General features: G+C 37.5%; 1 protein-coding gene and 1 long non-coding RNA gene across 3 annotated transcripts in view; both read left to right on the top strand.

The window, feature by feature from the left end:
• Window positions 1-17,883, top strand: part of LOC138179605 (uncharacterized) — a 78,043-nt gene extending 60,160 nt beyond the window's left edge. The window contains exon 3 of the long non-coding RNA XR_011173088.1: window positions 17,271-17,883. This is a non-coding gene — a long non-coding RNA (uncharacterized LOC138179605). The remainder of the gene's footprint in view (window positions 1-17,270) is intronic.
• A 3,276-nt stretch (window positions 17,884-21,159) lies between these two features.
• On the top strand, window positions 21,160-23,639 carry Ube2g1 (ubiquitin-conjugating enzyme E2G 1). 2 transcript variants are annotated; one of them, XM_069112565.1, is made up of 6 exons: window positions 21,160-21,318; window positions 22,348-22,450; window positions 22,546-22,643; window positions 22,726-22,904; window positions 22,987-23,109; window positions 23,206-23,639. In XM_069112565.1, the coding sequence occupies exons 1-5, from the start codon at window positions 21,273-21,275 to the stop codon at window positions 23,065-23,067; spliced, it is 507 nt and encodes a 168-aa protein (XP_068968666.1). In that variant the 5' UTR covers window positions 21,160-21,272; the 3' UTR covers window positions 23,068-23,109; window positions 23,206-23,639. The 2 variants fall into 2 exon arrangements, with proteins under 2 accessions (XP_068968666.1, XP_068968667.1); XM_069112566.1 differs by lacking the exon at window positions 21,160-21,318 and adding an exon at window positions 21,678-21,834.
• Window positions 23,640-24,303: the final 664 nt, after the last annotated feature.

Raw genomic sequence — 24,303 nt, 5'->3', positions numbered from 1 at the left:
AAATCCTTCCTACTCGCTCTTGAAACCGAATTACATGTACTTCCATTATCTATCGGATAATCCATAATCTTGTTCTTGTATTAGCAAGATCTTCGAGATAAAGATCCACGCTATATTTCGAATTCTTATCGCAGTTTATAGAACGAACTGTAACCACTACAAGTTACTTTATACACCTTAATTACGAATTTTCATCAAGAATGTTTCTATTCGAAAATTTCCACTATATCTTCGATACGTTCTTACGTTTTATTAGCTTGCTACAGTTCGTAGAACGAACAGACCGTATCGTCTTTATCTAAGTTCGAATTCCAGCTAGAAATGTCTGCTTGAAAATCTGTCGTTCTGTTCCAATACCATCGATATTTCGAAAATAAAGCTCTTTGTTATATGGCCAATCCTTAAATTCTTCCCGATATACCGCAGTCCATAGAAAGAACTATAACTACAACAGATCACTCCACGCCATCAACCCTCGTGTTCCGACTTAAATTCGAATTCCGACCAAAAATCGCCGGTCATTATTCTCGCTAGGTAACCATCATGTTTCCCGTCTCGCGCGGTTTATTTCTCCTCGTACTTCACTCCACCTTTCTCACTGAAACTACTCGCGTGATGTCACCCTTACAAACAGACACACACACACACATGCCTGGACGCACGATTTTATAGAGAAGAATAGGTGGCGCAGGCATAGTCACAAACAAGCGAAGTCCGTGTGTATGCGAGTAGTAGAGAATACCAGAAGGGATTTAGCGAAGTCTGGCCATAAAGAGTAAATTACGATGTCGGTCTCGCTTCACAGTTTTACGCGGTGCTGGACCTTCCGTCATCCTCTCCGTGCATTCTCCCTTTTCTTTGCTACTGTGCATCTCCTGTAACTTTCTGACCGGATCAAACGATCTATGATTGGTTTTGATATCGTTTGAGATTTGAACGAGTCCATACAGCTCCAAGCTGTATTCTTATTTTTTGTAATTTAGTGCTGTTGTTCGTTGACTGTTGATCGATCGTTTCGCATTGCCTGTTCGTTGGTTGCGTTTGTCGTAAAAAATAAAACAGCCCATTGAAACAAAAATAAGACGCAGATAGAACTTTTGGACACATTGGTTTTCTATTGGTTATTCTGATGCATAATTTACTTTGTACGCGTATAGGAATCTTAGGAATACTTTGAAGAATGTGAAACCAATTGTTCATGCGATACACTGTATGTAAAAAATGGCAATTCGAAAAGGGACTCGGGGAAAAAACTGGTTACAAGGTAGGTACTTGAACATTCCGCGAATTCTTTCAGTAGTAATTTTCTGGCGCCAATTAGATTCCACGTTAAATAACGTCGCGTGTACCTATTCAGTCGGAACAAAGTGGACAGGCCGGGCACATTGTGCAGAAATGACAGACATCCGCGAACAAACCGCGGATGTTAGGGACTCGTGTAACAAAAGAGCTGACGATTATAATATCAGCGCTGTAAATAATGAACACACGAACAAACGCAAATCCTACCATTGTTCGGCTCGTATATATGCGTTTAATCATCAGAAATATTCGGTGTAAAATGCGAGTAAACGTTCGATCATCTATTTTGCTCCGAATGTAAAACAGAATTACAAATAAATCAGAAAATGCACTTAAAAAGATAAATTTTTGAAACGCGAATGATATAAATTTATTCTCGAGTGAAAAAGTTAATTTACGACTTTTAATGTATTTTTATCGGAAATTCACAATAACTGAATAACTTTCTAATGTTTTACAAATTTAATTTGCGAATCCTCGAAATTCAATTTGTCTTTTTTAATTGAAACGAATTTCCCTTGCAATTAATACCTCCACGTATATTATCAAACTTCCAATTATTCTGTTTTTCAACGAATGCAAGAACTTGTACATAAAATGAAATAAACTACAATCGTATTGTTCTAGAAATTTAATCGAAATAAAGAAAACTAGTAATCGGTAGTTCAGAATTAAATTCGGATCGAAATTAAAATTTTATTAAGAGGTACGAAATTCGCTATGTATTGTTATTCCTTGTTATATTATCCTCGTTGGTTCCGTACAATCAGAAATACACGAACAACTAACGCCTTTCTCTTCCAATTTGTCCCAAAATTTAGTTTGACCGAGTACGTACAAATTCGTACGATCCAAAGAATGTGAGCGCGCGCGTAGATAAAATCGAATGATAAAATGATAGCAAAAATGGATTTTCCCTGGGAACAATCGGTATTCCTATAGATCGAACGGTTTTTAATTAAGGGCCAGGGAACAAAGCAAACGAACGGGATAACGTTCCCTGAAGTTTCTGAAGGGGAAACGGGGAACGTACGGATTGTCAAAGAGAATAAACGCTTCGATAATCTCGTGAACGTAATTAAATCGTAATTTACAGTTTCCAGATGAATCATTCCTCTGTTTTTCGCAATCTCTTGACATTATTCTTGCGGCTCTTGGAATTTTATTTCTACGTTCCATCGAAACGATAATTCTTTCGCTCGTGTTTTATCGCCGTGTCGCGCTCGCTAATCTTTCAGCGGCTGCTTCTGACCGACGGAAATATAAACAATTTCACATTCCGCCTTATCTTTTCTTCTAGTTTATCGTTCCTTCGTTTCGTTTCTTCGTGGTTTTTTTATAACGTCGAGTCCCCATGGAGGTATCGTTTTCGCGAATTCAAGCATATCACGTAACTTGATCCCGAGCGAGTTGTCTTTGTACACTGTGCGCGCTCCGTTAAAGCTGCAAGCGACGGAAAAAACCTGCCGCATTTGCATAGGTTCGCAGCGACCAGGCCGATCATGTGTGACCTACTTTGCCTGACCGACACTTCGTTAACGCTAGAATTGTTCTTCTATTCTTTTTGATTTCTGGTACTGCTCACTGGTACGTGTTTTCAAGATGACGTGTTTCAATTACATTTATATCTAAATAAATAATTACATAAATAATTACATTTATATTTATAGTTAACAGTGGACACGGTTCGATTTCAGTTTAAATACACGAATTATCTGCGAAAATTACCTTGCACGATTAACTAATCATTTTCCTTGTTAGAATGTATTCTCTGTCGCAAAGAGTCAAATGTCAGGATTGAGAGGACAGTACGAACGATGCAGAAGAACGAACCGTCGCTTTTAAAACGGAGGAGATCTACAGGAACGCGTTGGTTCTGTTCGCCAAACACTATAGCCGTTTAATTAATGTAGTTTAACCCTTCCACACTGTGTGTTCGCCTTTCAAACGTTAAGATTCACGACTGCTAGGAAGATACACGAATCATTGTGTATTTTCCATTGTAAAATCCATCAGATGCAAAGTTCCTATTAACCAACAGGTAAATAATTGCGTATATCCAGAATTCACACAAAACGATTCCCTTCGAAACTATATTTCAGCAACGTAGTTATTGCGGCGCACCATTTTAACACAATAAACATAAACATTTTAATACACAGTAGAAAGATTACTCGGAAATTAAGGCCAAATAGAAATATGTTTGATATTTCGCGTGTAGTAATCGTTCGTAGGAGGTTTTTAGTAGCGAGACAAGGTGTAACGCGTAGGAAAATGAATGATAACAACGAGGAATTTGCGCGAAATCGCATTTCGAGCGCGGAGTACGTAAAACGAATTAGCAGAAAGCGGCCGCGACGACGCATTTGCATATCTGCTACGGTTTACGCGGCGCGATCCAGAGGAAGACGTGGCTTCCGCCTCGCGCTTCCATCGCACCGGCTTATCTTGCCGGCGACCGGCGCGGCGACGAAAGAATTTCTAAAAGGAACGACTCGATCTCCGAGATGCCGGAATTTTTCTCGTAGAAGTATCGAAAAGAATCATATTCCATTCCCGGTTCGAATTTCCCTTCCGTATGTGAAATAGCTGGCTTTGAAGTAATTCTCTTTCCTTTTCCTTTTCATTTCCTTTTTTGCCTTTCGAATGTGGGACATCTTTAAATTTTTATTAGCATCTGAGGAATATTTTCTTCTCTCGATTCGTATAATATAACTGGAAGAATAGCGAAAGCAGATATTTTTACTTTGAGAAACGAGAACTGGTTTCAAATTTGTCGAATTGAACACTTTCGTATCTGATATCGCACTTTCTTAAGTTACGAAGTAACTGAAGCGATAAATCTGCGTATTTGTTTTCGGTTAAAACTATCTCAGCGACATATATGACGTTTCGATTCATAAATGACAATCATTTTTTCATAAGAATTCCACCAATAGAATAGATGAAATTAAACCGATACAAATTTTCCTCATAGAACATTTGTATTTCCGAGAAACATTCCCTTTCTCCCCGGGAATAATCGCTTTTTCTTTAAATATTATATCAATCATCGAATTAATTCTCAGCCTAAAGCTTTCGTTTTCTGCCTTCCGGTATCGTTTGCCAAACAAACGACCGCTGAGTTGTTTAAACAAACGTTCCTTCGGTTACAGAATCGCAACGCGGTATTTTCATAAAGTATTCCGGAGCACGGCAACGTGCGCATTTACTTCGCTCGTTGTATATCATGCCGGGATAAAAGTTTTCGTTGTTTATTGCTGAAAAATATGGCTGGTTCGTAGCCTCGACGCAAAAAGAAAACGACATAAAAAAAAGAAAGGGAAGAATTAGTAAAATGTGGTTATAGTTGGAAGAATTTTCACGAAACACGTGAAATTTCGCAGTTTCTAACCGTTGTTCAACAATATTCACAATGTTCTTGGTTTCTTACGTTATACAGTCTCGTTGATAAGTATCGTCGCGTTTATCGATCACATACGGAAAATTATAGTTCACACGAGACATCAAGATGTGTATGTACGTTTCTTTGATAAAATTATCGTTAACGTTTGTCAACATCGAAGATTGATTATACAAATATCAAAAGACTATAGGGTATACTAGTAGTTTAGGACATTTAGGGATTACACGTATTTAACACCTACAAACTACAAATCCTGCGAACTATTGATTCTCAGTGGATAGGATCGTGGTGCATTCGAACGAATAGATTCTCAGACGTTTTATTCCAGCTGGACGGGATTTTCAATTAAACTTACGTAAACGCGGTCGAAATAAACGAATAACAGGACCGATCGATGAAATGCATATTTGATTATTTATTTTGAATATGATTGGAATTTTAAACCCGGCACGTCTCGTTGCCGATAGATTCATGAATTTCAGATATTTTCGCATTGGCGTCGCGACGCTTCCACACCGGAAATAGAAAGGCAATTTCGAAGTTCCGCGAGAAGTCTCCGTGAATCTGAAATCGCGAAATCAGTCGGTCGTCCGACTCTTCCTCGAGGAAATTAACGGCAAATCTGAATATTTCGATCAGCCTTTGATAATCTTATCGTACTTATCGTCGTGTAATGTCGTTAAATTTCTCGTCTTTGCCGCGTGGACGCCCATGCAATTGAATTATTTACGAAGCTTGCTGGCAAACAATAGGAAGAAAAACAGAGAAAGGGATGTTTCAGATTCTGGCCGTCGTGCGATTTGAATTATTGACTAGATCGTAAACGCGATGCAAGAACAGCAATTTGCATCGTCGAACGTGCTATTAGCGACACCTTGCGCTTGTTCGATCGTCCAACGAATATTCGATTGTATCGTATGTCGGAATATTGCGAAACGTGATTTTGCATTCTACATTTCGATTTGTGATGTTGATCTTTCTCAAAACGTTAACTGCCGGTGAACACAATCGGAGAATCGAAAGTTTTCAAGCGATACATGCATAGTAGAGGAGAAAGAGATTTTATTAAGTTTGTTTTAATTCCTTTTTTTTTTTTAATGTAAATTCACGTTTAGATGCAAATCGAGATTCCAGCTGAATTCAGATTCGAAATACGAAGCCGGGTACAAAGTTTTTTTATTCAGACTCAAATTCAGATTTTTCTCAATTTATACGCAACTTTTAAATTTAAATGTTCGAACTTCTTGTACCTCGCGTATTCTGTTCCACCTTTCTTTCATTCTCGTCTTTTCAAATTTTCTATCGAACCGTTCGTCGGATAACCACGAACCTGAACGCGTTCAGCCGACTGTACCCGTGCCGCTCCAAACGCATAAACCACTCTTACAACTTAGCACGATCAAAGCAGCCAAGCGAACCGCGAACGAACAATACCTTGTCATCAACGCAAGCGCGAAAAAGCTCGACGTAGTCCCAAGCACGATGTGGTGGCTCGTTAAGCATCGGAATGATCGGATAATTAATATGCAACTCCCATCCCCCTTCCACGCGTCGACGTCCCTCACACGGGAACCTTCCCCTATTCGCTCCGGTAAACCGAGTCAATACATAACGCAATTACCCGACAAGTGGATGGAGGATGCCGGCGGCGGTGCATCAACGCGTCCGTTAACGCTCCCCTGCGCGTGCACGTGCAGATGCACGCCCCTTGTAACCACCGTGCACGCGCAGCTGCATGCGAGCACGCACACCTGCAAGATCTCCGGACGTCTCCTGATATGGACAAGGGATAACATCGATGACGCGCCTCGCGAGTTGAAACTTTGATGGAAGCTCTAACAAGGAGGCGCTTTGGAAGATGATGGCTTTTTATTTTTACTTTCTTCATCAGTTGATGCGATTAATCGTTTCATGAGTTGTCGTAGGTGAATTTGTACGTACATCGGAAATGAATTATTTTGAGAGATTTTGTTCCAGAGTATTAGATTTGAAATGAGAATTCGGTCTAGGTGTTGATAAACGGGTGTTAAGGAAGATTGTGTATATCGGGTGGTGAATTTTTTATCTTTGGTTTCTTGTTAGTTTCGTGTGACATGTCGAGGTTTGAGAATTGATCGTTTTACGAATTATATCTGAATTTTTGTAGAGTTTCGTATTTGCTGATATCGATTTATCTCTTTAACATCGTTCGAATCTATTACGCTCGAGTTGAGAATTTAGTTGCGGTTGCTAATAAGGGAGTGCTTAGCGGGATCGTGTATATTTATCGTGTAATCGATTGCTTATTCCTGGTGTCTTGTTTGTAATTAAATCCTTATAAATAATCGAATAAAGGTTGTTCGTAAAAAGGATATCGTAAAAGCTTCGTAAAAGATATTATTCGATCGAACTTCGTGCCAAAACAATCGATACAATTCCTCTTCCAAAATTCAATATTGGCGAGGAAAGTTCGCGAAGTAAAATTCAATTGGGTCTCGATGCCCAACCCATCACTTTCAACGAACAAGAAATCACGAAACCTCATTCGTAAAAGATTACCCAATAAATCCTATTTACTTAGCGATAAATAAAATCGATACGACAAATCTACAAACAATTCTCGTCCGAACTTCGACACAGCCATCAAAAGTAATACTCGAAACATAATACCATCGATCATCGGCAGGATCGTTGTTCGTTCAACATTCATCCTTTCGTCACTTCCTCCTCCCATTTCCCAGAACTACCCCGGCTGCGGTAATCCGGGACCATTCAGCGAACAATCGACGGATAGAAAACGCGACTCACAGTGTGTGTCGAGAGTTTTTGCAGAAACGTAGTCGTTTCGCGAACAGAGGAGCGTGGAACGCGCGATTTAACCCTGCCACGAGAACCACCCCGTCGACCATTATATCCGCGGCACCCGTAAATCCGTTTTTATGGGCTTTCGATACCGTATCCCTCCACGAAATCAATAATCGTCTATAAAACGGGTACCTTGCTCTCCGCCGGCATACGTTCTCGTAGTCTGTCGCTTAAACACACGCATCTATCATTTGATACACATTATACGAGAGATATCGGTAGTTTCTTGCGTGTAATGACAATATGCAGTAAGTACGGCGCTATATGTAACGACTGAGCTGCGAATATTCATGCAAATTCATATTTTTGTAAGATTATAATTAAAGAAGTGGAATCTAGATAAACAATTATCTCGCTTGTTGAATATTATACTTGGTACGTTACAATGACTTTTATATTTCGTGTGCTTTAACATTTTCAAGAAATTAATCCATAATGAAGAATCATTAATAAATTGGTCATTCGTCGATGAAAAGAATTTTTTCGTCTTCTTAGGTAACAGTCTTGTGTTTCGAGGACCTTTAGTGAAACGTAACATTATTAGATCGTGACATTCTTCTTGTCAAATAGCATAACTCTATCGAGGAACTTGTAGAAAATAGTTCAGTCTTCAGGTCAATTTTCGCAGGTACTTAAAAATTGTCAATTTTTCTCGCAAATTGATTATGTTATTGGATGATATTCTTCAACGATGCTATTAAGCACTTTATTGTTCTACGATATAACATTCGATAATTTAAAGGTATTATGTTGATGTAAAATGACGTCGGTGCAGTAATATTAAAGATGCGCAGGGTGAAAAGCAGAAACGCGATTGTCGAACGGTATGCCGTTGGACGAGGATTTAATGAAGAATCGTTCAAAGTTTGGTCGTTGTTCAGGTTGGTTTTTTCAAGCACGCAATTAGAGTAATTGAGAGGTCTCGTTGTTGTTTCCGTTTCGCGGAACTTCAAACTTCAAACCCCCTGTGGAAATGTTTGCTTTACCCGGGATCCAAAGAGGGTAGAGTGTCACGGAACTCCCACATTTCTGTTCGCCCATGCAAACTTTCTGTATCTCGTCGAACCGTGAAAAATAACCGCTCGATCCTTTCAGAATTTTACATTTCACGATCATTTGGAAATTGACAATCGGAACATGACAAAAGGACACAATGGAATGTTTCTATCGAATTTGCAATAGACAGAGTCACTTTGTTTCATAGCACAATGGATATGACATCTTCTTATTGCTCACGTTTGATTCAATTATTCGTCTTGAATTTTCTTTCTTTCTCTTTCTTTTTTTTTCTCTCTTCTTCTTGATCGGAAAATGTTTTTACTGGAGATTCTCTCGAGTATGAATTTCCAGATATCTAAATTGTTTCTAAACCCCAGATTCTAAATTGAGGAAATAGCGCAAATTCGTAATACAAATTTCGGTGAATAGTTGTACGGGATCGATAATAGTCAATATTGATCAAATAAATCACGAAACAGTTTGATAAACCACAACCCAAAATCTACAAATCTTTCAATCAATAGTAACCTCGATTATCTTCCCAAGGGGTACATTCCAATAGCTCCAGCTAACCAAATTACCCTCAAATCACTGACCTTCCCACAACCATATCCCTTCAATTCGCCGCCTAAAATCAATCATTAACTTAATTATTACTTGATTAACCCCTAAATGCTTGTTACGATGTAATTCACGGTAAAATGAACGTTTTTTTCATTTTCAATATACTTAATAAACGATTTAAATATTTATCAGAATGTGTATCTTTGTATCGTTATTTACATATTTATCTTTAATCTTATTAATCATCTTTCCACGCTCCTTTTTTCTGTAATAAAATCGACTACGTAATACCCACTTTGATTTTTCAATCTCCCAAACTGTTAAGTCTCTTTAATTTTAATTATCCATACCAACTTTCCTTAATCGAGATTCCCAATTTTCAATTTGCTCGGATTTTAACTTCAAAGAAAGCTTATCTCAGACTTAATATCGTAATGATATAATATCCGTCTAATGACTGTAACATCCTTAAATAACCATTTTCTTCTGAACTTGCCATCATTGTATCTTGAATTATCAAGTTTCTTAGGTCGTTCGTTGACGAGATAACGTGGTGACGAGAAAGTCAGTGGCCCGAAGTAGAAACACAAGTTGATTACGTATTCAGGATACTTCCATCCTTGTACCCACGTTTTCCACGTAGACTCGTTCCTAATTAAACGAACTTTCTGTCTCTCTCTCTTTCCTCCTCTTCCCCTTTTTACCTTCTTCTGTTTACTGCGTTATTTTCCCGTCTGCAACACGTTTCCCTTTTCTACCAACTTCCAGCATTGTGATAGAAAAATTCCAGATTTCATTTAGTCTTGCCTTCCAAAAGTTTGCTCTTTGCAGTAGTATAAGTCGGTGATTGTTCAGACAATTTTTATTAATTCGACGTGTATCAAAAACCTGATACATATTTTCTGCGTGCGTCGTTGATTCCGTTTACGATTGCATCGATAACAAATTTCAGGTATCGTTTCGTTTTCGAAAGTGTCGTACTTTTACAGTAGTAAAAGTCAATGATCGTCGAAACAAATTTTCACTAACGCGTATATCTACGGCTGATACTCGTTTACCACGTTCTCATCGACTCAGTCAATGCGATTGTATCGATAGAAAATTTCAAATCTGAGGCCAAATCACTTGGCCTCAATCTCGGGAAAATTTTCGTTTCTTGCGGCAGAGAATAAGTCGATGATTGTTCGGACAATTTTACATTAACCCGATGTATATATTGACGACTGATATCTGTCTCCTGCTTGCGTCATTGATTCATTGCGTGATCTTCGTGTCAGAAACATTTCAAATTTAGTTTAGCTTCGTTCTTGGAAAAATTTCATTAATAATTCATAAAAAGATATTTTCTCGCAATTTAAAGGAACATCCCGTTCCGAAAGCGTTAAGGAAAGTATGAAAATAATAATAAATCTCTAGTATTTCCAGTGTAAAGAATTCCGATGTAATAACGAACTGAGACAACTCCCGAGACAATTCTCGAGAATAATACAATTTTCATACGATTCGTATATTGTTTAGTGTTTCTCTATAGGAATTACAGATTCCATAGTATAGAATTGGAAGTCACCGATGTCAGAGTAGCTCACGCGTAACCCGATTGGAGGATTAGCGAAAAGAAACAACTGGAAATACAGTCGAGACAGGTTCCCCATAAGCCGAGGCGCGACCATGCGTAAACGTCATCCGAAATGTGGGCTGAGGAGCGTGTTTAACTCCGTTCAGCCGTGTAATCGGATTGACTCGATGCGCGTGCGACGCATTATGAATCTGAGGAGTCGATAGCTTCCCTCGAACGTCTTCGATGCCGGAGGATGTCGTTCGAATGCCGGCAAATTCGGTTAAATTCACAGAAACATGATGATTCCTGTGATAGCATTTACAGCGGCTACAAAAACTATTTGCGCTTTATACATCGTTGTACTTGTTATATAGTTCTTATGCTAATTTAATTAATTAGATTGCAGTATATTAAATTTCACGTTATATAGTGGTACTTTCATACGACTAGAAGAAATTGAGAAGGAAAAGTAGAATTTGCTAAAAGATATTTTTTGTGGCCACTGTAGTTAGAATTTCCGTTTTTTTTTTTTTTTTTATAACGACAAATACCATTATGGAAATAGTAGAATCGAAGACCACACAGGGGAAATATGATAAATCTATCTTTTTTTAATTCTGCGATCTTTGTGCCAGTTGGTGATTAAAAAGAAGAAATTCTAACGATACACGTATATAACAATGTTGCGGAAGTATAGAGAAATTTCAACGAAAGAAGATTAAATTACGAGAGATCTTTATCCTAAATTTATTCTACGAAAATAATATAGGATAGAAATTAATTGTAATTATATGAAAATACATCGACTTTTAATTAAACTTTTTAGATTATAATTTACAGACCGCCGCACCGTTTACGTTTCGTCGGTCTAAAAAAAGGTAGTCTCGTTACAGCTGAATATTCCGCGAGAGAACTTTCAATAACATGATTATATAAAAGACAGGAGAAAAATTTCAATAACGAAAGGAATGTTTTTAATGAAAGAACCGATCGTTTCGCTGAAAACGCAAAAGTTTGATGCAACGCACCGATGACTGACGCGCCGTTGGGGAATTTTATTTCGACCAAAAATTCGTTATTAGTAAAGAATTTTTCAGTAAAATTCTTTAGATAACAAGTCGAATTTTTCAATAAAGAAAGACAGAAGGTAATACAACGAACCTACAGAAAAAGAATACATAATAAACACAGGTAAGTGGCGAATAATTAAGAAAAACTGCCCGAACAATCACCGAGTTGCGCTACTTTTTTCAAAAAATTGCAACTATACAGAATCAGAAATTTTTCTATCGAAACAACCACGCTACTAAACAACGATATACACAGGAGACGCGTTCAGTTGTGGATACGTGTCGATTTAGCGAAATATCGTCTGCTTCAGAGAACCACCAGAGAATCTAAAAATCCAAATCCTTTTACCAGACAGTATCAAAAATTCTAACATCTTTATGTAACCTCAACTGTACCGAAAGCGATCTTTCAAGCGATCAATAAAAAGGAAAAGAAGCGACGCATGCAAAATTTGAGAGACAAACAACGCCGTAAAAGGAGTTGTTCTAATACTCGACACAACTTCTATATGCATCTAGATCAGAATCATCGAGCACGCAAGAAAAGGGCGCCGTCACCGGAGCGTTATACCCTGGGAAGAGGAAGCAAACATTGTTGCACAGTTGCTTCGTCATCCTGAACTCACACGGATGCAATATAACGGAAACGTGGTCGAAACGTTTGTTACGAAAACGTAGGGATGTCTTGCCCGCTGTTTTCTCCTTTTCTCCATTGTTCTCTCTCTTTCTCTTTCGTAAAGCACGACGTCCGGGATCTTCAACCCTCCGTGTGCAAAACCGTTAAAACCTGAAAGCCCTCGCGAGCTTCCGTGAGGCAAGAAAATAGAAATCCTGCAACCGCGGTGCAGAGATCAAATGTCAAAATGGTAGCCGTTCTTCCTCGCGGAATCTGATTTTCAGCTTGCTGAGATGGTAACTGATTTAATCGAAATTCAAATTAAAATAGCACCGTATTAACGGTGTATTAATAAGATATAATTATCAGACGCTCAATATTTTGACGATTTTATTAAATCTCCGCTTTTCTCGTTCGCGAATCAACGCGGCGAATTACCGAATTAATCGAAGACTTTTCAGTCGGATCGGTGCTTTATACTTCACGCTGTGAAAATTTCTGTTATCACTCGTCATCGACTATCGACTGCATATTCTACGCGCGACTGTAGTAGTCTGATCGGTATATTGGTAAAACATAGTTATCAAATACTTTGCGATACTTTGAGAATTTTAGTAAATTTCTATTTCCTTGTTACGAATCGATATAGCAAATTATGAATTTTACATTAACAAAGTTAAAGACTTTCTAGCCAGATCAATACTTTGTACTTCACGGTATGGAAGGTTCACCTGTCTTGCAGCATCGACTGCGGCATCACTATGTGTGCGTATGCATGTAACAGGACCGAGGGGGACTTTATGGAAGGTTGGAGCGTTGAAAAGGGCTCGTACGTTGTGTCACAGGACGCCATCAAGGGACGTTGGCTCGTCTAGGAAGCTGGCCCTTCAGAACGCTTAGTTAATGGCGTACCGTGAGATCATTAAAGCGATTGCCGCTCCGCGAGAATCACGCTGGAAATCATGGAAACGGTGAGCTGCATTTTCACGCGTTTCTACTACCATCCCAGATTCTGATAATGGTTAAACGCAGCGGTAAGGGTGATAATTAAATGTAATAGCGGCGGTTGAATCGAGACGCATCACCAATTACCGTACCTTAACCCTTCTGTAACACCATACAACTTGGAAGTTATTGTCTTACCGTGGAAGTTATCTTTCCAGCATTTTTCGTATTTCTGTTAACGTTAATACAGACGAGAGACTCGTTCTTGATAGCTTTTGACCTTGCGGAAGTTGGCATCGTAGGTTGAATCGATCTTTTTACTATTATTCGACGAAAAATTGTACCTAAAATTCCAAATACTCTTCAATTTACTAGTGTTATCAGCAAATTATAACGTTGGAAATTTCCTATATACTTTAGACTGTCGTGAAACATTATCCTAATACTTGCAGAAATTTGCGCAGTGTCATGATACGTCATAATCGTAAACATACGAGAATTTTTGCAGCATGAAGATCTTGAGATTGAAAGTATCAAAGTGACGAGCAGGCAGCAAGGAAAAAAAACACAAAAATAGTCCGAAACAGTTGCATCCATTTTAAAAAGCTTCGGTCTTAAGAAACGGAAAATCCATTAATTTTCAACTCCCTTTACGCGTTGTGTATCGTTGATGTATTATCAAGCATCATTTTTGATCCTCACCATGAAGAAGATTAAACTTGAACGACACGTAGATTAGCATGGAATCTCGCAGTGAATAAATGCGCAGTGGCGTTCAGAGACCACAGTCTCTACGCTATATTGGAAAAATTAAATCGATAAAAAAAAAAAGAAAATAAGCGGTAAACGCGACATCGTGGTTAATCAATTCCGTCCACGTCGGGAACGTAAATATACGTTAGAATACTTACAGAGTTACAGCAAATATTTATGACAGTACAACACGTTCACGTACAGTGTCCATAACGAATCGAGAATTTTACGAGAAGGCAGGGTGTCGTAAAAAGCAGACGGAATCCTTCGCGACACGGAAGAAACGGCTCTAGCTAATATAGAACGCCCGTCACGCTTTGGTACATGCAGTTTAGCAATGCGTCGCTGCAACATAGCAAAGTCGAACATTAAACTGCAGCGTGCGCGAGCCGGTTCATCCTGCCGGTAGTTTATCGTCGCAGGATTTCCTCCTTTCGTCGTTTGCCCGCCGCAGCCTAATGGGAACATTTACTCCAAAGGACTAAACCGCCTCTGTGCCGAGGCTCACCTATTTCAGTAGACAGATCCTGCGAAAGATCGATATTTCGTATGTTCAGCTGTTTAAACGTGTTTAGAACGTTAAATAAATACCTACCATCGGTGGATAGACGAAAAAGATCAGCAGACCTTGAGCGATGCTAAATTCGTAATAAATATGATTCGAATGGATCGTCTGAAGATATTCTTATCGTCGATTGTCTTGATGCTTCGTTATTAATTTACTTCAATTGTAATTATTACGAAATTTGATCTTCTTTTAATCTTTTCTTTCGTGCCACTTTATCTTTTATTTTTGTATCGTATCAACGAGCTTTCATTGTCGTATAAAAACGTCAAACATTAACGCGTGCGCGATAACAGAAATTTGAAATGGATCTCAAAATATGAAAGAAAATATACCTAAATGGCAAGTATATAACTAAGTGACAAAATATACGTAAACGTAAAACAATCGTCGAATCGAGAAGCAATCGCGAATTGAAAATTGCTCTTTTATGATACGTAGTTGATTGCTATACCGAAGAACGATGTATAAATACGTATGTAGAAACGTGAAACGTTTGATACATCGACGGTTGCCCCTGGACCAGACGACCCTTCAGGCGAACCGGAAATATCGCTCGAAAATTCAGCCGCAAACGCGCGACTTTTCTCGTTTAACCGGTAACCACCGGAGGGAACGGTCTGCTGCGTTCGAAGTGAATCTTTTAGCTTGTCGAATGCGAAATCGTCGCCAGACAGCTGCCCCTGGAGCCTCTTACGATATATTTCATTCTTATCTATACTTCATCGCCAGGATTGCTTTTCCTCTACTCCTAAAGGCTAACCTTGAGCCTTGGTGTCTTCGGTATACGTACGTACACAAACTGGCGAAAATATTCGATTACTCGTAGACATCATTTATAAGTAGAATTAAACGCGTTATAGGTAGACTACGGATTTTTATGCAAATTTATGTTTCTATGGATACAAGGGGAGAAATAAAACGTAGATGAACATTTGTTTCGTCTAGGAAAAAATTATGAAAAATACACCACTTTGCAAGTTTCGCGTGTTTTTCTCCATTATATATGCACTTTGTCCACTTTTGTACCTTCAAACTTTGCATAAAAATGCATAAAAATCCCGCTGTCTGGTTATGGGGTATTTGGAAATCTCATTAACGCTGTCACGAATCTCGATTTTCAAGCTCCATTTTCTCAAGAAAAATTATTCTATATTTTCGACTTGAATTGTTTCTTCTTTCAAGTAGAATCGCCACCTTGCTGATCGTAACGTCGCTGCTGAAACAACCTGTACAGTGGAGAGATCATACGTTATTTAACTGTTATAAAAGAAAATTCGAAAGATTAAAAATAAATATAAAAAAAAAAACCATATCGCAAAGATTATTTCCGTGTCGATTGACCGCGGTAAAATAACTGCAACGTCCGCAGTGGTCTGGCGAAAAATTAAGCAGCCAAACGTGCCTGTTTCACACCGTACAGGTCTGAAAACGTTCACGCGCGACTTTTGATCAGTGGCGTGTGTACGCGAGAGATAGCCACGAGGACGTGGATGAAAACGTTGCACGTTGGCTCGAAATTTTATATAGCTACATTGGTGGTGGAAAGAAGAGAGGTCCGGGGATAAACGCCCGAGGGCTTCCAAGCGACCCCAGGATTATAATAATTCGCGTCACTGCGTCCAATTTCAATTTACCTCTGGCCAGGCAAAGTTGTTTCGCTAACAGGACACTCGGTATCTCGGGATCATCAGCATTTTTCCGGTGTTCTAAGTAGCGGGAGAGCCGATCGGGTTTCGCCACGAAAAGGAATACGAACTTTGAATTATCCCGCCATTCGCCGTATCTCCTTTCCTTTTATTCCTCGTCATCTCTTTAGATACTTTGAGATATCGTTACCGCTGTTCCTGAAGAGCAGGTCCATAAGATGTTCGAGCTTCTTGATTCCAGTAGTTTCTTTTCTATACAACGATAAATGAAGCAGGTATTTAAGTGATCTCATTTGGATGAGACTTATCCGATTCTTAAAATTTAGGTACTAGAATTAAATGTTAAATATTAAATATTAAATATTAGAGTCTTATCGAATTATAATTAGAAGATACCTAGAGTATATAGTTTTATTCGAGTTGCAGCCTTTTGTTAGAATCTTCAAAAGTGTTTATTTATGACTTGTGGTCGTATCAGAATTATGTGAAAAATTCTGAGAAGAGTAATCAGCCGACTGAAGAGAAATAAATAGAGCCAGCATATAGATCGTACAGGTTTTATTCCTTCGATTATCGTTTACAGAGATACAAATTTCCATAAAATCCGCGTTCTATGAACGATTTCGTTCCATCTTTATTAAGTCTCTCTCTCTCTCTCTCTCTCTCTTGTTTTCGTGGTTACTGTACGTTCTCCGATCCCAACATTTGAAAACATCTCGCGTTAGAAAAATCATAGAAATTCTACGCATAACCGACTTTCGATGTCGCGGTATATTATCACGGCAATTCGGTAGCTTTATCGTTCGATGGCAGGACAGTATCCTTCCCTTTCCGTGCCCGCCTCTACCGTGTCTCGGCCATCGAACCGTAGCACGTACGTGGGCATAAATCTGACAGTCGAAGGAATCTATGAACAAAAGTGGAGCCACTTACATGCGCGTAAAGTAAAATTTATGGAGGGTGTGGGCATATAAATGCGCGACGTATCATAAATTTCAGTGCTGGACGTGGTCGAAGCGAGACGGCGAACAATAGAATCGTGGAGAAGAAAGAGAAGAAGAGAAAGAAAAGGGGCGGCGTGGGAGAGAAGAGGAGATCTCCCTCAAGTCTCGAAGGTACTAACGATATTGTTTGAGGCATTCGCGGGTACCAGGTCCGTCCTCCTCGAATTCACAAGGGGAAACAACAATTTATTTTGACGGGGCCACGGAAATACCCGAAGGACCAGTCGCAAATCACTGGCTGCACCGTTACTTCGCCATGGGATTTCTTCGTCTTTTTCCTGTATTCTATAGAATCCTTGTTTTATCCTCGTCTACCCGTTACTAGTCTTGGGATTGATACCGCGCTGCTACCTATCGGTATGCCAGTTTGCTTGCGCAAAAGTTGCTCTTCGTATATAAATATCGGTATCGATTTGATATTTCTGTTAAAGTATCTATTGATACTGTAGAAACGGAGTATGAATGGTGTATTTATTAACGCGTTAATAAGTACACGTATCGAAGAGGAAGTAGCCCATCAGCGATAACGTCGATATCGACATCGTCTTTTCTGAATATATTTTAACATTCTAGCGAGTGTTCTAGACATTTTTGAAGCAAAAGCAAGAAAGAAAAATTCATTTTGGAATTGGTCACGATAGGAATCCCAGAAATACTCTGGCATATCGAACACGTTAAAATTCCTTTACTATCCTTTATAACGTGTGAATTAATACTGACCGATAGTCAGCGCTGTATTATTAATCGATTTAAACAATTAAGCTTTACAAGGGACTGGATTATTAACCATCTATGAGCTTACTTATGCGTACTTATATTTATGTATTTACTTATTATCTTATTATTTATAAAGTAGCTTAAAAATCTATTCTCAAATATCGGCCATAATATCGATATCTATTCCATTGCTATAGAATTAGATCGTTTATATAGGTCGTCCGAAATGTTTCTTTCGTTTTATAAGGAAATAGTAGACGCACAATGTTTTTTGTTTTATATTAGTTTATTGAATTATGCACGAACATAATAATAGAAATAGAACGAAATGGATCACACCTAATTCAATAAAATAATATAAAACAGAAATTGTAGTTCATCTATTATCACCTTATGAAAGGAAAGAAACTTTTCAGACAACCTAATAGAATTAGATATCGTTTGAAAAGGCATTAATATTGAATATTGATTTCGACATCTTTCGATACTTTCCAACTTGTAGGTACTTAGGTAACTGTGAATCGTTCCAGTATGTATCATCACTATGAATCGTATCATTACTCGTCAGACGGTCGTGTCATGTCGCTTTTCTACTTGTTCCAATGTTTTCTCTCGCTCTTGCCACAGGTAATTCCACGTATTTTTGACGAATCGAAGTCGGATATTATCCCCAGCTATTAATCGGCTTCTCATGCGGCTGAAATTGAAGGGACGTGGAAATGACTCTTTGAATATTTCCTTCGACGGATATTGTATCGCCCTCGTGTCGATCTTGCTGTTTAAACCGACGAATAAACCAACAGATTAAGAAAGTCGTGATCGTCGCTGCATGTATCGTCGACGAAATTCCTCTACGGTAGAAAATTCGGTTTATCGTCGGACACGTATTATATCGTGATTTTCCGGCTAACAATAAGTAATACAGCTTTTCAATGAAAGGAAAAAGATATAGAATTTATAAATACACAGGTGATTCGCTTAAATCGAACAATAAAATTGTATTATCCGCTATTGGAGGCATTGAAGAAAAGATAACCAGCAATAAAATCTAGCAATGAAATTCTTTCATGGTAGAATACTTGCTTTGTTATCAGATTAGATTATGTGTAGCACGTTATGTGTTTTTAAGTAACGGTAACTACCGTACAGTATTTTTAACGAAAAAAAGAAAACGTAGAATTTATAAATATACAAGTGTCAAATAATATCACGCATAAATCCAGTGTCAAAATTATGTTCGCTGCTATTGAAAGTAGAAAAAAATAATCCACCCTGGATATTTTACTTTCCCTATTTTTGCAAATATATATTTTCTAATTTATCTGATATATGTGAAATTTCCTCGTAACATTTTTGTATATACCCTTGTCGTAAATGTATCAACAACAGCGATCTAATCGTAAGTCTTCTAAAATATCCCTTGTTACTAACCAAATTCTCACCCTAACGTCTATTCCCTCGGTTCGATAAACCTAATCCGTTTCTCCGGTAAATTCCGGTTGGAAAAAATAAAGGAAAAAAATGGAGCCTGCTAGCGAAGTATGAATCAAAGCTGATTCCCGTGAAGAAATGTTTCTCACTCAGAGCTCCTTCGCCCTATATTACATCGATGGGTACCGAACGATGATCGGTTTAGAGGAAATCGTCGGCACTTTCGTCGTCGGGTCGTTTATCCTCGTAAAAAGGTGGGAACCAATCCGAAGGTAACGGACAACTGCAGGAGTGGTGGCTATCTCCCTAAGAGGAGCTGAACTTCTCCAAGTTTTTTCCTTGCTCCGCGTTTCTCGATCGTTTGGCATTATTAAAGCCACGCCCTGGATTTCCATAGATTCGAGCGTTGAACCGCGTCATCAGATAATAGGATGAGATCGTACGTTTGCTTTGCGGTCCCTTTAAATCGAATCCTCGTTGCAAAGTAGGCCGGAGAATAGTTAAGATATCGAACGATCCGCTTCAACGTTTCTCAGATTCAGCGTAAAATAAGGTTACAAGATCGTTAATGATTGAAATCGAAGGAATATTTCTTTTTAATTTGATCGAATCATTCGATTTTACTTCTCGTATGCCTTCTGCTTCGTATTCTCTGATCGTATCCTTCTTTATTACATTCGTTACATTCGTTGCATTACGTTTCTTATGCTTATTATCGTTTCTAGGCTACCTATGTCTTAGTTATATAAGACGTATCACAATAGCAATTTGTACATATAAATAAATAACTAGTAAGAATTATTTTATGAGACTATTGCACGACTTGCGGTATTACGTACGAAAGTTTTATGTTGATAACGGTTGAAACATTCCCTTTAGGAAAATTGATTTATTCGATAGATTGAAAGAAATATAGAATAATTTACATTAAATATAATTTTATAATATGATATAATATGTAATCTATGTAAGGTACATCGCATTAGACGCACTTCCTATAAAATTGTGTAAGATGGCACTGTAACTTACGTATGTACTAATTAAATATTACATGTAAGTAATATGATTTAAAGATTACATTTATTTTAACTTCGACTATGAGACATTTTACGTTAGTATCGCTTAATCGAAAGAACTTGTATGATCTAATTGTTTAAAGTTCTCCTCGCATACACCAATTTATCCTCTGCATTTCTAGTACTTTATCTGTTAACAAAAGGAAAACCAATTTTTACCCATTTTCTAAAGTATCGACCTCGAAGAAACCAGTGTTTCTTACGCCCTCTGCGATTTGCTACGGCGAATATGGGAATTATGTATATCATTGACCAAGGACTGTTAAGATCACAACAGCGACGAACACCTGCCCTTAGTCAATGATTACATAATTTTAAGTCCAGGGTGTCACATTAAAATTTAGTTCCAATTCTAATCACTACAAGCGTTGCAATCTTATTCTACGCTGAATCGGTAACGTTGGGAATGATATTAAAATGGTAAGTGCACTCCGGAATCCCTAAAACGTGTGACCACAGACGAGATCCTTAGTCAATAGCGTGACACAAAAATACGTCAGATGTTAGGTCCAATCTGTCTTTCGTTGATATTTTTATTATCTTTTAATTACTGGAAACTACTTATCGACAGCGAAAAGATTCGTAATATTTGTAAAATCTCCAACAGAATGCGTAGCTATTTAATCAGACCGGCGCATAGGAAAGACGGAAGAACATATGTTTAAGCAGTAGCGCATGCGCAGTCATTGCTTCCGCGACATACCTAGCCATCTTTCCAGTCAAGCAAAAGTGATTGTTTTCAGCTTTAGTCTTATTTAACGGAACTTTTATTAATGTCAGAGCCACAGTCCGCGCTTCTACTACGAAAACAATTAGCAGGTATCCAGCAAAACCAGTATAAGTGCTAAGTGTGATCGGTGCCTCAAATTCGAGCTGAACGAAAAGCCGGAATCGTTCTCATACCCCAAACTCGTGCGATCTCATCATCGTTGTGATTCGACCCTTGAGATTGGCTTTTGTGAACATTTTTTCTGTCGAAATATCACTTTCTCGAAACCTCTGTAACCTTATGTGAGCACCGATTAAGCCTTCCGTAGTCTCACGATGGCCCTGCGCCTGATTAGGGCGTGAAAATCAATACGGCTACGGAACCGTAGTGTACCTCCCATGAATAACTTTAACCTAGCATTTAATATCGCGTTTACTAGTAGTTACATCCGTGTCGGGTCTAAATTTTCTTATGAACGATTTTCATGCACGACGAAGGCCGTTTACGCTGTTACCGAAAATAATTGCAGGCAACGTTATTTATAGCATTTCGCGCGTCACCGAATACAACGCGGTTTCGACTAAAAAAAAGACAGAGAAAACCATGCCGTGCAACGACCACCGAAGGTCAATCTTCGAACCATAACTACTGTATTACTTCTAAGGCAACGAATGAAACAATGAAATTCCTGAAAATTTGCTCCTACCATTTATCGTGATTTCATTCTTCTTTGTTAATTAATCTTTATCGTTGAATTTTACATGAAATATCATGTCACCTTTGTCTCGCTAACCCCGTGGGTATATGACGGTTACTTTGTGCGTTTCAATTTGACCTAACCTAAACAACACTGAATAACAAAAGTATCCTTTTGATTTATCCAGACCAATGTTTCTTTGTGTTGACGATTTTTTTCAATGTTTTTATTATCGATTCAAAGTATGATCAATCGTATTTATTTTTGGACGGTTCTGTGCTTGCTGATTCAAGCATATTTCCAGTGTTTTAATATTATTTTATTGTTCCGCATTTTAGATATATGAAATTCTTATTAATCAAAAATATTTTTCAAGTTCAATTTCATGAGGAAATTATTTAAAAATACAAAAACTTGATTTAAATTTTCTTCTCTTCTATAGAATTAAATAAAAACCCAGTAGAAGGGTTTTCAGCAGGCCTCATAGACGACAATGACATATATCAGTGGGAAGTACTCATTATTGGACCTCCAGACACATTATAGTAAGATACTAATTTGTTTATTTTATAATATATAATATCATACATACATATGTACATATCATACATATTTTTACAAATATTTTTTTACATTTTAGTGAAGGTGGGTTTTTCAAAGCACACTTACAGTTTCCAAAAGAATATCCACTTAGGCCACCAAGAATGAAGTTCATAACAGAAATATGGCATCCAAACAGTAAGACTTTTTGTTTAACAGTAAGATTTTTATATATATTATATAACAAAATAAAAATTGTAATGTCATTTTATATTTATAGTCGAAAAGAATGGTAATGTATGCATATCGATTTTACATGAACCTGGAGATGATAAGTGGGGCTATGAAAAAGCATCAGAACGGTGGTTACCAGTTCACACAGTTGAGACTATTCTCATAAGTGTTATTAGTATGCTTGCAGATCCTAATGATGAAAGTCCTGCTAATGTGGATGCTGCCGTAAGTAATATTCTGTATTGTACAAATTTAGATTACTATATCATTTCAACTGTTTTTACTGATATTAATTGTAACACTGTAGAAAGAGTGGAGGGAAAGCTATGCAGAATTCAAGAGAAAGGTGGCGAGGTGTGTCAGAAAGAGCCAAGAGGAGTGTTTGTAGGAGATGAACAATTATTCAAATGGAAAGACTTATTTAATTCTGGTAAGTTCTATAACGTTTTTACCAATTAAATTATTCAACAAAATAATATATAATAATGAGTGTGTTTGAATAAACTTTTTTCTTATTTCTCCCTAGGGAAGCCGTAAGCACTGTAAGAAAGAAACCGATGCTCAGCATTAAGCTAATGGACAACAGTGCCACTAAAAACGGATATAGCCTGACCCATTCTTAAGCAGAAAAAGGGAGGCAGAGTATGTGTGACAATAAAAGATAAAATCACACATCTCTATGAAGTTTATACCACCGCCACTGACGTACCATCCATTGATACGAAGAACATAAAGGAAATACACGCAGCTCACCTTTTACATAATAAACAACTAAAAAACTAATTTACACATATACATAATGCAAAAAAAATTATCTGTACGATTATTACCTTAATATTGATAGTTATAAACTTAACTTCCCTGTTCCTCCTGCTCAAGAGTTAGCCCTACCCTTTATACCTAAAAGCCTGTAATTTAAAATGTTTACGTTTATTATTGAATAATAATTCCTTAGTGGCGTTTCGTATTTTCTTACTTTCGTAAATATACATAAATAAACTTTTGTAAAGTCAAATACATGATATATTTATATATATATATACATGTATGTATGTATGTGTGTGTATATATATATATATATATATATATATATGCTACAATCGTTAAATGTAATGCCAGTAAAAAATGAAAACGAAATATATGTGAATCAATTGTAACATCGCGGCAAACCTATGTCGATTAAGCTGTACAATCACGGCTATGTAAAGAAATGTGAAATTTCCGTTGAACCGTAAGTTGCCAAAATAACGAATTCTAATTAAAGTGATAATAATGCTTATCACAATATTATTATTAGAAATATATCATTAATTACAACTAGTAAATTTACCATAAAATTTCGTACATGCTTACAAAAATTATACATATTTCAACCAGTGCCAGTTTGTGAAGTGATTGTTAAGATTTACCTTTTTATTATATCTAAACTTGCGGTTCGAAGTCATAAAAACATTCAAATTTTTTATCTGACTATATATAATTTCATACTGTCAATTAAATTCTACAATATGAAAAATGTTTATTGTATTCCTAGAACCTGCATTCTACTTATGTCATCTAGTATGAAAAGATATTTTTATTATCTACCATTGAAGCAAATTGCTTTTTTCTATACTGTGATTAA

The sequence above is a fragment of the Bombus flavifrons genome, chromosome 5, assembly GCF_040668555.2.
Source record: "Bombus flavifrons isolate JBK064 chromosome 5, iyBomFlav1_principal, whole genome shotgun sequence".
Lineage (NCBI taxonomy): Eukaryota > Metazoa > Arthropoda > Insecta > Hymenoptera > Apidae > Bombus > Bombus flavifrons.
The sequence above is the reverse complement of the archived record's forward strand: the minus strand, read 5'-3'. Positions and strand labels throughout refer to the sequence as shown.

What these genes read in the sequence shown, in the direction of transcription:
- Ube2g1 (XM_069112565.1), top strand. Translation starts at nt 21,273, where the DNA reads ATGTCAGAGCCACAGTCCGCGCTTCTACTACGAAAACAATTAGCAG. An exon ending in ACTACGAAAACAATTAGCAG is followed by an intron (nt 21,319 to 22,347) that starts GTATCCAGCAAA and finishes TCTCTTCTATAG; the next exon opens with AATTAAATAAAAACCCAGTA. An exon ending in AGAAATATGGCATCCAAACA is followed by an intron (nt 22,644 to 22,725) that starts GTAAGACTTTTT and finishes TTATATTTATAG; the next exon opens with TCGAAAAGAATGGTAATGTA.